We start from the raw sequence: 13494 nt of genomic DNA, 5'->3' as shown, positions 1-13494 counted from the left end.
ATGCTTTCCTTCATGGGTTTCATACGTGCGTGCGTGTTACCTGATTCTAGGGACGAACACGAGCTGCGCTGCTGGACAATCTCCACGACGAGCTGCACAGACAGAGCCAGGCCACGCTGGGTCTGGGCCAGGTGGGAGAGGAGGACAAGCTGGAGAACGGGGCACACGGGGGTCTGCTGGAGTCCTTCAAGGTGAACATGAACCTCGACAAAAGTACACGCAGTCTTTTCTCAGCTCCGTGACATTTATTTAATCACCATCATTACGGCACAAGAGTGCGAGGGTTTTCCGGTTGTAGGTCGGTTAAATGTCACAGGTCTGCAAGACAACTTAAGGTGCTAAACCGGCGTTAGTGCTGCCGCTTTTCTGTGTTGCCGGTATGTTGGCATGCTAATAGAAATATGAAACACTACAGCGCTCATATATGTGATGTCTCTTTCTCTTTGTGAATCTTTCTTCTGGCCGTCCATCTCTGTCTTTCTCGTCACTCATTCTCCTCCTCCACTTCAATTCAATTCAGTTATATTTATATAGTGTCAATTACAATTCAACCCATGTGCCTGAACCCCCAGAGCAAGCCCAAAGGTGGCAGTGGCAAAAACAAACAAACAAACCAAAAAAAACCCCTCTCTTTTTAACAAGAAGAAACCTTTAGCAGAACCCGGCTCATATGGGGGGCCCATCTGCCGCTGGCCAGCCGGGTTGAGAGGGATACTTATAACACTCTTTTGTCAACAACTAAAGGCTAATTTATGCTAATAGGACCATTAGAATGTGAATTTCCGTCTGCATGTGTGTGAGATGATGAGATGTGTGACTAATGTGACAATTTGGCTCTCTTACTCTTCGCAGGCATTATGGACCGCTACTTTGCACTTTCTGCTGTCAGTCCCAGGGGGCGCTGTTCTCATTGCTGTCATAGCAGTTGCTGTGTATTACCTCTCTGTATTACTGTGAATGCGAAGAGACTGCCACATGTTAATAAAGCATAATTTTGTATGATGTTGTTTGTGTTTATGCTTTTCAAGAAATTTGACCTCATCATATATGTAGTAGAGAGGAAAAGTTCATGCTTTCCACTTGAGTATAGCTGAATTTGAATGCTACTGAGTGGAATTTATTATGAACTCAAGAAATAAGTCTTTTTGACAGTAATTATTATTAGTAAGCCAAACTATATGACTAATGAATATAAGACACATTTGATGTCTCTTCTTGTCGAACACAATTGGTTTCTTCCTTAGTGAACTGCGCCCTCTGGTGGCTGTATCCATGTACAAAAAATATTCCTGCCTTTAAAAAGTCTTTTCCACCTGCGCTCCTGATTTTTCTTTTCATACCTTTTCTGCTTTCTGTTCTTACGTGTCCCTCTTTTACCATCTGTGTTTTTGTGTCTTCTCTCTCTCATCCACTTATTCCCTGTTTCCTCTCACTCCTCCAGAGAGCCATGCGAGTCAGGAGCCACTCCATGGAGACCATGGTGGGGTCCCACCGTCACAGGAGCCCCGGGGTGGGAGGTGGGGTCCCAGCCAGCCTTAGTGGAGGAGGACTGCCGCAGAGCACCAGCGAATGCACAAAGAGCACTTTCACTGTGAGTGAAATAGTAAAAGAGAGAGAGAGATGTCAGATCAGTGCATCGTGTAATCTAGCCTTCTTTAAAGACATTCTGGTACATCTGAATCACATTAAGTAACATCAAAATCCCTGTTCTAAAATGCTGCATCTGAGTCTTTTTTGATTGACAGAGTAAAGTAAAACAGTCGACCAGCAGCAGCTAAGACACATGTTATGAATGTGTGAGACCAGAACTTTCTTCTAACCTTCTCTCACAGATGTTATTTTTAGCTCATGTATATGGTGATTTTGTGAGACAACATTGCGGTTATTAAGTAAGTAGTTGCAGAGACGCCGCTTGTAAATAGCTCTGCAGTGACTGCTGGTAAACATATTGTCTTAATGGGCTGTGTTTGAGCCATTTATTCAAATTAATTCCATTGTGACAACAGAAACTGAAAATTATGTAAATGAGAGCAGCCTTATTGAGAATTCTGCTGTATTAAAATATAGCATATGTGAGCACAGAGAGCAGTAGAACAGATGTAAGCACTGGCTGAGTTTAGGATGCACTGAAGCACAGGAAACCACATGAAAACAGAGTAGGTCGCTCAGTCCTTGTTTATTAGTTACAAATCACTCCAGTTTCCACAAAGTTCTGACCTGTGGCATAGGATCGGAGCTTATTTTATCCTCAGCCAGATTAGCTGCACAGTATGCTTACACTAAGGATTTTCCTACCTTTGTGATGATGTGGCAATCAATAATAATTGAATTGCAGAACCTCAGATGCTGTTAATGTGTGAAGACTCTTGTGTTCATTCTTGCAGCTGACAGTTTCAGGCATGACAGAAGGAAATGTCTTTGTTTCTTAATAGCTTTTACTTTAACATGTCCAAGTTTATAACAACCCTAGAACCCAATAAAAATTGATTTCAACAAATGTGACCTTTAAAAGGTCAGAACAGCATTTTTTTTTTATTCAGTTATCTTCCTAATGTGAGTGATTGGAGGCTACCTACACAAACACACTGATTTCTGCCAAAGTTTAGCAACATTCAAATCAATATCTGAAGATCATAATGATGTTATTTGCAATGTTTCCGACAAAGTCAGTCGCATCTGATCACACTACACCTGCACACAAGTCTGATGAAGCTTGAGTTACAACTCAACTGTTAATTCTCCTCTCATTTTATCTACATCCCAGTTTTCCTCTTTACAGCTGGTAGATAACACATCAGTAAGATTACTCACAAACACTCCATCCAGGGAGCAGATAACTCCAGTCGTGGGCGAATTGTACTATCCCCCCAGAATACAATTTATGATTCATTTGATTACGTTTAAATCTCTGTGGGGTCTGGCTGTGTTCCATGTCTCAGAACTATTAACCCCTTATTCTGCACTTAGACCCCTCAGATCAAAAAATCAATGCTTTTGCTGTTTTAGCCTCAGCGCTGTGGAACAAGCTCCCACTTAGAGTCAGAACAACTCAATTTGTGCCTCACTTTGTCAAGCTTTTGAAAACCCATGTGGACAAATTGGCATTTGTGTTTTATTGTCTTTTGTTCCACTGTCTGTTTACTGTCTTTTTAAATGTTTGTTGCTCTTTTTGTAAGGCACCTTGTCAAAGTTTCTCATTATTTATAATTTAGATATTTAATGGTGCTTTCAAAATCACATGTTATGAGGGGATTTAAAATACTGCAATACAAAGAAGAAACCTAATTCTGTAATCTGTCATCTCCAGCCTCCAGCCCTGTCAGCCAAGTCTCCTCTGAAGAGCCCAGTTAAACGGCGCTCCGGACTCTTCCCACGTCTCCACTCCAGCACAGAAAGTCCATCAGACAAACACACCCGCAGGTTCGTGTTCAATGTGTTTAAATGTCACAACCCTTTCTGCTTCGTATCATAATTATGTTAACACGGATGCCAGCGTTATCTATGTTTCTTCTATATGTAGGTGGTAGTTGGAGTCTAAATGGCTACACTGATTTTTACCTCCGCCAGGAGGTCATGTAATCATCGGAGTTTGTTTGTCTGTCTGTCTGTTTGTCTGTTAACAGCATAACTCAAAAAGTTATGGACGGATTTTCACCAATTTTTTACAGAATGTCTGGAAGAGCAAAAGTAACAATCGATTAGATTTTGGAGGTGATCCGGATCACTGTCTGGATCCAGGATTTTTTTGAAGGACTCTGTACAATTGAGAGATGGCCTGGCGAAGGTCTGCGCTCTCCGAGTGCTTTTCTAGTTTAATTAATGTCATGATTTTCGTCTTCAGTGACCAAAAGCATGCAGAGATCTGCCCTCTGTCCCATGAAGTCAAGTCAGAGACATCATCCAACCCCAGCTCACCTGAGATCTGCCCCAACAAAGAGAGGTGAGAGCTGATTTTGCTACCTTTAAGAGGTTAGAGGTGGCTGAAGGCAAAATTCATGTGTTTATTCCACTCTTTTCTCCTCCACAGACCCTTTATCAAGCTGAAGGAGTGCAGCAGCGGTAGGCCGAACATCTCTCGTTCTTCATCCAGCACCAGCAGCTTCAGCAGCACCACAGGAGAAACAGAAGCTCTGGAGGAACTGGAGACTGTGAGTACAAAAGTTGTTCGAACAAAATGAATGAGAAGAAAACGTACAGTTTTTTCCCCCTATTTTTTGTGTTATTATTGTTAGCTTTTCTGTAAAGAGAGGAAGCGAGTGCTATGCTGGAGGTGAAGTAACAATACTGGAAACACTCAGAGTGCGACGTTAGTAGCGTCAAAGCCTTCATGGATGGCAAAGTCTATAATTACTGAGAACTGTCTAATAATGAGTGTTGAATGTCAGCGCATCTATTATAATGATCACAGCTCGTGTCACTTGCCTTGTATCAGTTGACACTGCTTGTCGATGTTATTTCATATTATGTGAGAAATGCTGTCAGATCATCCTTACTCTCAGCATTTAACTTGAGATCGGTTTGCACAGATACAGTCTGTGTTGTTAAAACTGTCAAAGTGAAGGTTTAAAGGCTGCAGGAAGTAGTTAAAGTAGGGGTCTGATGCATGACACAGCAGTAAAGCACACCAGTGATCATCACAGGGCAAAATTTGATAGGTTCAAAGCAATCTGGTGTATTTAAGTTCTGGGGCGTCACATTACAGAAGCAGCTTTTTCAAAATGTTGCACATTTACCAGCATGAAACTTGTGTCGTAGAACCTTGTGTGGCTTCTTTCTGAACATTCAGTGACTCACTTTGCTGATAGGGAGACTTACGTCAGCAAAACACAGCTTCCTTGTTTCACAGACGCTCCTCAGTTTCTTTCCTCTTCCACCACATCCTCCATATTAACTTGACTTTTAACCTCCCTCGCCCTCAGGCCAGCCATCCATCTATGGCTTCTTCCTCTGCCTTCAGTCCTGCCCTCAGTGTCGACAGCCAGGGATCCGGTACCCCTGTCATCATGTGCCGCAGTCCAACAGGTAACTCTGCAGCGTTCAAGCCTTATTCTTTTAATAGAATGACATAGCAGAGGTTTGCACTCTAATGAGTATTACCTTTGTTTCTTTAATTTCCATTCCCCTAACCTATATTCTATAGATGGGAAAAATAAGACGTCACCGAGGTCAAACTTGAAGTTCCGCTTTGACAAAATGAGTCACTCTTCCACGACTGTAAGTTTTTAATTTGAAATCTACCTTGCTGGCTTTATTTTTCATGTCACACAGTACCAACTTTTTAAGACTCCAGAAACTTCCATGACATTTGAATTAGAAGCATTACTGCAGCATGCTGAGGGCAATGACAAAAAGTCCCCCGGTGTGTGTTTGATGCACCCTGTCCGTCTTAGAGACATCTCATTATCTCTGGATCACTGTAATGTCACTGAAACAGTAAAAGCTGGTGTTGGGTAATAAGCTGAGACTGAAAGATGCATGCTGTCAGTGAACACTCTCCTCTAACTGGCCTCTTTCTTCTCTTTCAGTCTGAGTAGCTTTGTGGAACGGAAAAAAACAGACTTGCACAACGGAGGGACAGCGTAGGCCGACGGAGCTGCAAAAATTACAAAAGAAAAGAAAAAATACCCATCGACAACCACAAAATCACTGTAGAACCACTTCCCAAGCCAAGGATAATCTGACCGGGTTACCGACTGCACCAGAGTCCCCACACACCATAAACTAACTGACTATACTGTGAGTGTTTAGTGCAGAGAAGCAGCTGAAATTTCTTTTTAACCAATGTTTAGCTTCAGAAATTTGTCAATACTTGCTGCATCTTACTTGTTAATTGTTCACGTTACATAAGGGTCTTGGCATGGCTGTTACTGTGAGTGTAGACCGAGCAAGACTTTGTCTCAAACATTTTGTCTAATCGAGAGCCATGAAGACATTGAAAAAACGATAACATGAAACTGCGGCTGAACTGTTACTCTTAACCTAGCCGACTTTTGAGTTTTCGATGGAAATATTAGTCAGACATCCGGATGTTCCCTTCTGCCTTTGCCCTTGGACGGTACGTCTGGTAACAGTTCCTCTTTTGCCTAAAAAAGTACACAGAGACACACAAATGAACATGTGCACAGACACTTAATGTACGGTAGATTTAAACCAATAAGCCACAACATTTAAACCACCTGGCTAATACTGTACAGGTGTCAGTCATGCTGCCAAAACAGCTCTGAATCGTTGGGGCGTGGAAATCAGAATGGGGATTTGGTTGTTGGCATAAGATCCTTTGGGTCCTGTGGGTTTGGGGGTTGGGACCTCTGTGGATCAGGATGTTCTGGCGCATCCCATGGATGCTCGATTGGTTTGAGATCTGGGGAGTTTGGAGGCTAGGTTAAAGCCTTGGGCTCTGGGACATGTACCTTGAGCCATTCAAGAGCAAGTCCCACAGTCCTGCTAGGGAAGACCACAGCCATCAGGGGTGTGCTTGGTTTGGAATAAGGTTTAGGTGAGTGATATATATCTAAGTATGGCAACATCCATCTAAATGCCAGGACCCAAGGTTTTCCTGCAGAAAATTGCATTTTGACAAGATGATCAGTATATACACTTCATTTGTCAGTGGTTTTAGTATTGTGGCTGATTGGTGTTCAGTAGCAAATCCTTGGAAGTGGCAGCACTGGGAGTTTTCTTCCTCCACGGTAGGAGCTGATCTTGTTCTTTGCATATATAATTGCTTTTCTAGGAAACACCTATTATTTTGGAGATGCTTTTGTAACCTTGCTAGCTGCTGCATTGTGTCGGCTGCACTGTAAACACGACATGTCTCCTCCTATGACAGCATTTCTGTATCTATAAGGGTCACTTCAAAGCCCTGAACTCAAGTGCTTGGTTAGTGCAAATTAGCTCAGTAGGGGACACTGCCAACACATTTTGCCACAAGCTTATTTTAGCCAAAGCTGCGCCTTACAATCTATCAAAAGCCCTTTTCACCACTGGTGTGTTCTTTCTCTGTTTCTCTGTCTGTCTCTCTGTGTGTCTCTCACTATGTGAGAGGATAAGAATCTCCTGGATCTGGTTACAGCACAGTTGTGGGTAGCCGATCATCACCCACATTTGCTGAAAATAGACGTTGCACTTTCAGAAAACATTTCACCTTCTGATACCTCCCATTGAAGCTTGCTAGCTCAGTGTATCGGTGTGTATGTTCGGTGGTTCTTTTGAACAGGAAGGTCTCCGGGGTTTTAAAGTTTCCCAGCATGTGAGCCGATGCAGAAGACTTGAAAAAGATGCTTCAGGTTATAATGAACCATTGAACCACCTTTGGCAAAAACACTTTGAATGTGAACTTCAAACTTTTTTTCTTTTTTTTTTGTATTTTGTATTTTACGCCTTGTTAGTTGCTATTACAAAGTCTCTTAGAAGTAAAGTGCAAAACCAGTTGCTCACAAGCACAACAGGCCCATAGGTCTGCTCTAATCCTCAACTATACCATGACATTAACCTGGAGTTGCACAAACTGGAGTCAGTAAAGAAAAGCTTAAAGACACACAGATGTGTTTCCAGTGTGACCAAACTGGTAGGTGTATGAGAGGAATGTCTATGGAACTTTAATGTGTAGGGAACCATTCCTGTAGCTGAGGATGACTTAACAGTGTCTAAAAGTTTGAAAGCTCAGTTTGCCCAAATTACAAATATCCTCTGTAATTTAGGTGACCTCTTAACTTGCCAGGAAACTATTCTCAGTTAGTGTAGACCAGTGATTACCTCGAGGAAGAGAAGCAGGGACAGAAATCCTCTGGACAGAAGCGGAAAGTTCAGATGTTGTTTAGTTCGTAGCAGGTATCGCCTAAAACGCCCTGCAGCCTTTTCTCTGTAAAAAAAAATGCTTAATTTATTAAACGATTCTTTTGCATTGATGTCATGTAAAAATGTCACTGCAGAGTACGCTAATTAATAAGGTAAAATTATTAAAGGAAATATATTAATTTAAAAGATGTCTAAACATATGTATATGTATATTTGGTTATGTAATGTGCCATTGAGAATTTATTCTAAAATAAAATGTTGTATTTTGTGTCATTTGTGTGTTTTTTCTTGCAAGCGCTCTACTCAGTACTTTCATATTTGATGTACACAGAACTTTAAAAAATTCATCAGCATTACGAACTAAATTGTTTTACTTTTTTTTCCCCTTCAACGCATTTAAATCTTTCAGCAGTACAAGCTATGAAATCAGTGAAATCATCTTACAAAACAATCCTTTTTAGCACTTCTTGGTGTTGCAACTGGTCTCCTTTATTTCTGCACCACTTGCTGTCAGTTATGCTGCTGGAACATGGGTTCTTGACTCTGCTTCACAATTAAAACAGTGTTTTTTTCCATTATTTGACTAAGAGATAGATATGTATGTCATAGATGACCGCAAAATATTGCCTTTTTTGTGTGTTTATAAAACTACAATAGGAACTTAAAGTCAGCAGTGTAAGATGAGACACTACAGACCACAACATGGTTTTCAATTTAGACATTTTGGAATATTTTGCGTCATAAAAAAAATTTCAAACTTGTAGAATGAAAATATATCAAACAGATGTTTATATTTCTACATTTTGTCTAATGGCCTTTTTATGCAAATGTTTGCATATTTAATGAGTAGTTGAACATGCAAATTAGGTACACAATTACATAATCTACATAAAATTTCTAACAACTCTTATTACAAAAAATATTTGTTTTAGTCTAAGTAATCAGATAGGAAGCTTTCTGGCATTAAATTAACTATTAAACTATTTGAAAAGTCAAAAATCACAAAAAAACACTTAACTTTTTAGACTCCTCTCCAAGAGAAAACAATGATCCTGAAGTTACATTAGTTAGTTATACTTTCATACATGGGTCGTGTGGTTGCCTGTGTTTCCTCGGGGTGCTTCAGTTTAGGCTGTAAACAGTTAAAGTGCACATCAAGTACAGTCACAGTGTCATACAGTTAGTAGGTCAGTTTTTATGCTGTCCCCTCATTGTATAATAATGTACTCATTCAGTAACTACTGACATAAGATTCTTATTTACAGGCATCATGCTAATCGTAATAATTTCCTTATATGTATCACATTTGCTTTATCAGTTTTATCATATAATGAAAAAACAAAAGAGCAACCAGAGCAATGAGGAAGTATGAGTCATATTAATAAATGAAAGTGAATTCCTACAATGCATGTCATGAATTTAAGCACATGAAGTACAACAGTGCTGACTGCAACACACAACACAAGATTATATCAGGATCAGAATAAAAGACGAACATCAAAATAAGTTTTTCTCATATTAGGAATCAGAAATTTCCACCTCAGAAACAAAACTAACAATAAATGAACTGATTTACAGCGCATTTTATTTTTAAAAATATCATAAAAGTGCTTCTTTTTCTTGCGGTTGACAATACTTTTCACATGCCTGGAATGATATAAGAAAATGAATACTGAAAAATCCCCTCTGTAAAAAAAACATCTGACAGGAAACAGAAGTTCTGAAGGTGTTTTATCCAATGTACACATTTCTATTTTGGAATATAATGCAAATAAGGGTATTTTATGCATTGAATACCTCATTTGCATATCAAAGCATGACATTCCAGAAAACTTGCAAAACAAAAACATATGCAATCAACCCAGGATGTTTCATATTGATATGTATTTGTTAAAAATGTCATCTTATTCGCCTCAACCTTGTAAGATCCACTGTCACAAACATAAAACGTCAGCTTTATTTATTTAATTCTTATTTACATATTATTTTTACTCTTTTTACAGGGTTAAGAATGTCGGAATGTCTCAGAGATTCAGTCCTACAATAAGAACCCGCATGCAGTGTTTCCTGAGGATGTCAGTGGCAAAGTCGAATCTAACAGAAAGTAACACATCATTGATCCTCAGCTTTGCTTCACTTGCAGTCAGGAAAATCTGACAGATGAGTAAACAGTCGATTGGGCAGGCTCTCTCATGGCTCCCTGCTGCTTCAGTGCATCTTGGGAAATGTCTGCATACACTACCTGTAACATTGTCAACAATAATTTTAAAAAAAAGCTAGTGAAACACATATAAGATCATAGCATGAGCGACAGTCATATTCAAGTCAGGCCAGTGGAGCCATAATGTCAAGCTGGCACTGTTAAACATGATATCTCCAAACAGGTATTCACTCACCTCAGTATTCTTCTGATGTTTGGGGCGAACTGCAAAATTTACCAAATAGACAATATGGTGAAAAGTGCAGTTCTGACAGCATCACAGTGAACATTAATCAGCGCTACATTACAGGCTGATAGCAGAAAAATGAAGATGTACCTTTGCTTGGGGTCGTCTTACGTTTCGGTGGTGCTGGACGTCGAGGTGGAGGCTGTGGAGCAGAAGCAGGCGGGTTTCTCTCTACAGCTGTGTACAGCGGTGCCGTGGGAAGCAGCTGATGATTGACCTCTGAACTCAGACAGTGAGCCAAACCCACAAAGATGGGAAAACAGAGAAAAGCACCAGCACAGATCAAAACCCTGTGCCAGAAGATCCTCTGAGAGGGGACAGCTGCATGATGGACACAAAGAATAATGGTCATAAAAGCAAATATTGGCTAAAATGCATACGCAAACATGTGCACATATATAACTGCATACCTGTGGTGATGTTCACGTTCGTCAAATGTCCCTGTTCAGTGTTGCCTGCGCCCCATATAATACTACACTTATAGGAACCTTCATCTAGTGGGTCTGCTCTCAGAAGTTTCAAAACCAGTCGAGTTTTATTGGCAGTGAGTGTCACGTTGGTTAAACGATGCCTCTCGCCTTCCTTAACTGTGCTGAATTCTTCATATGTTGAATTCTTCCACATCCAGGTTCCTGTCCAGGTGTCTCCACAGTGCTGGACTTCACAGGACAGAGACAGACTGCCCCCCGCTGGCACATTATATGTTTCACGTCTTGCCAGAATACCCTGACTGCATTCTTCATCACAGAAACCTGAAAGAAGGAAGTTTAGCTTAGCTCTGAGCGGTGCATCGAGACAGAAACAACACAGGTTATAATTTAGTGCAGCGGTGACTCAGTAATACTATCAAAAGACCATTGCAAGACACCACGTGAACATGAAGACGCTGACATTTGTTATATTATGTTCTGTGTCCTATAGCAAAGTAATCACAAGCAAATTGTCTGAAGCACATAATGCCATCATACGTTTGTTAAGTCTATGTCAAGATTTCATAAAACCGTGGTAGGCATGTGGCAGACTGTTGTTAGATTTACATAAATAAACTGCTGATGGCATAAAAAAATTGTGTCATTTCCATATGACGTGAAGAAACTGATTTTTAAAAGAACTTTTAATGTCAGAATAGAATGAAATAGAAATTAGAAAATAAATCATAACAGCTCTACAGAGCTGGTAAAACTTTACAAAGTTACTGTCAGTAGAGCTACTTCAACAAAAACAAATTGAAACAGTTTAGTGTCCTTGGCTCCTAAAACAGCATGTATTGTGTATAAGAGGCTCTCCCTGTTTAAAGCAAGGGTTTGAGTAATATTTCAGATTTGCAAGAGCTAAAACATGTTACTTACCAGTCTGCAAGATCCAGACATAGCAGATGGCAAAGAGAAGATAGTCATACATGTCTGACCGTAACAGTTTGTCCAGGTTCATCACAGGTTGGTTTCACTTCTTTGCAGATTAAGACTACATGTTAAAGCTTGTCCTTAAAAGCTGTCAGACTTGTGTTTTTTCCCCTTCAAAACGGCCCTGCTTCTTAAAGTTGCAGTCAGTCTTTAGGAGTCCATCAGCTCTCTCTGTGTGTCACTTTCTTTTCCCATTTGCAGTAATTACATGGGCTTTCCTTTTTCCTGCTGCCGCTCTGGCCCAATGGGAGGTGAAGGAAGGAAGTGACCCACTAATCCTCCTCTCTCACACTGTACACACACTCACACTCACATGTACAAGTCTAAAGATTACAGGAAAGCAATGAGTGTGAGCCCTTCCAACAGGAAAGGGGCCAGTTTCAAGGAACTATGATGTAAACAGAAAAAGTAGTAATATAGAAACTAACATTTCCTCTTGTTTGCGTGCATTTTTTTCAATATTGCGATAAATTTACAATGTCATAAAATGCTTTTCCGATGGTTGATTTGTGTGATATGACTTTTTTTTTTTCAGTTTTTACTCTTGTTGGTTGATTTCCAACAGCAGCTGCACAAGCATTTCAAATCAGTGCCGTTTTGTCGTGTCAGTGCACAACATAAGTTATCTTCTGGCACTTCACATTGTTGGGTGAAAAATTTACAATATGATTTTATAGACAGAAATCTAACAGTTCTCTTTGAGCAGCTCTTTTGCACCAGTGGGAAGAAAAAACCTCCAGCAGAACCAGGCTCAGAGAGGGGGCCTTAACTGACTAGGATGAGGGAGAGGTTAGCAGACGTATATTGGAGAGAAGCATGCACAAAGATGCGTAACACAACAATAAACACTGAGGAGGTTGGTGAGGCCTGTAACTGCACATCAGAAATGTGCAACTCCAGAGCCACAGATACATGCAAAGAGGACAAAACACACACTGGAGGAGAAAGAAAACACAAATTTAGTTTCATGCAGCGGTGGCATATACTGTACATATGCAGAAAGTAAAAGAGTGAAATGTTGAGGAGAAGTGCTCAGTGGATCATGGGAGTTTCCCCATCAGCCTATAAAAGTGAAACTAAGCCATGGCACAGTTTCACTTTAGCCAGCCCTAACTGAAACCTTTACCAAAAGGAAAGTTTTAAGCCTTAATTAATTGCAGGTGTCTGCCTTATAAACCCAAACTGTGAGCTGGTTCACTACCTGCAGTCTGAGAATAAAGCGCTCCTTTAGAATATCTAGTCTTTCAGATAAGCTGGAGCTTAGATATTAGGACTTTTTATGCCAGGAGAAGGGTTTTAAATTCTGTTCTGGATTTTACAGGAAGCCAGTGAAAAGTGAAAGAGAGGAGAAGTGCTCAGTGCATCCTGGGAAGTCCACCAGCAGCCTTGGCCTACATCAGCAAAACTCCTACCTACAAGCCCAGTGCATCATGTGAAGCCCCCCAGTATTTACACTGCAAGGTGAAGCTAAGAACTCAGCATAGCTAATATGCTTATATTATTGTTATATTGTCCAACAGTTATTACTTTCAGGTTTACCAGCCTCAAACAACAAATTAATTCTCAGTAGAATGTCAACCGTCAAAATAAAAGCTTTGCTTAGTTTTAGAAAGAAAAATATTAAGCAAATCTTAGGGTCAGTTATTAGTGATGTGTCTTATGTTTTTCCACTGAGTAATATTGAACTTTTGGGTCAAAAAATTTTGTCATGCTTTGAAAGCAAGATTTTTGTGATTACCATTTCAAATTTGACTTTAGGAGCGCTTGTTTAACCTCCTATTACCCTCACATTTTCCAACATCTTTTATCCTTGGGGTCAATTTGACTCCAGCAAATTAAACCTTCAG

General features: G+C 40.2%; 2 protein-coding genes across 6 annotated transcripts in view; one reads left to right on the top strand and one right to left on the bottom strand.

Annotated features, from left to right (window-relative positions):
• Window positions 1–8070, top strand: part of rap1gap2a (RAP1 GTPase activating protein 2a) — a 117524-nt gene extending 109454 nt beyond the window's left edge. For all 5 annotated transcript variants that reach the window (XM_022190725.2, XM_022190724.2, XM_051957892.1 and 2 more), the window contains 8 exons: window positions 51–191; window positions 1442–1591; window positions 3308–3420; window positions 3842–3940; window positions 4028–4148; window positions 4920–5022; window positions 5141–5214; window positions 5526–8070. In XM_022190725.2, the coding sequence (XP_022046417.2) occupies window positions 51–191; window positions 1442–1591; window positions 3308–3420; window positions 3842–3940; window positions 4028–4148; window positions 4920–5022; window positions 5141–5214; window positions 5526–5534 (810 nt within the window). In that variant the 3' untranslated portion in view covers window positions 5535–8070. The remainder of the gene's footprint in view (window positions 1–50; window positions 192–1441; window positions 1592–3307; window positions 3421–3841; window positions 3941–4027; window positions 4149–4919; window positions 5023–5140; window positions 5215–5525) is intronic.
• A 1086-nt stretch (window positions 8071–9156) lies between these two features.
• On the bottom strand, window positions 9157–11987 carry si:dkey-52l18.4 (uncharacterized protein LOC560708 homolog). Its single transcript, XM_022190711.2, has 5 exons — window positions 11594–11987; window positions 10655–10996; window positions 10335–10565; window positions 10194–10222; window positions 9157–10039 (listed from the first exon to the last, which is right to left on the bottom strand). Exons 1-5 carry the CDS (start codon window positions 11673–11675, stop codon window positions 9941–9943), a joined length of 783 nt encoding a protein of 260 aa, XP_022046403.1. The 5' UTR covers window positions 11676–11987; the 3' UTR covers window positions 9157–9940.
• Between the last annotated feature and the right edge of the window lie 1507 nt (window positions 11988–13494).

The sequence above is a fragment of the Acanthochromis polyacanthus genome, chromosome 13 (genome assembly GCF_021347895.1).
Source record: "Acanthochromis polyacanthus isolate Apoly-LR-REF ecotype Palm Island chromosome 13, KAUST_Apoly_ChrSc, whole genome shotgun sequence".
Taxonomy (NCBI): Eukaryota; Metazoa; Chordata; class Actinopteri; family Pomacentridae; genus Acanthochromis; species Acanthochromis polyacanthus.
This window is presented reverse-complemented; position numbering and strand designations above follow the sequence as displayed.

Coding starts and splice junctions, on each gene's coding strand:
- si:dkey-52l18.4 (XM_022190711.2), bottom strand. CDS start 11,675: ATGAACCTGGACAAACTGTTACGGTCAGACATGTATGACTATCTTCTC. Junction 10,997..11,593: donor TGTCTGGATCTTGCAGACTG/GTAAGTAACATG, acceptor TCCTTCTTTCAG/GTTTCTGTGATGAAGAATGC. Junction 10,040..10,193: donor AACATCAGAAGAATACTGAG/GTGAGTGAATAC, acceptor ACAATGTTACAG/GTAGTGTATGCAGACATTTC.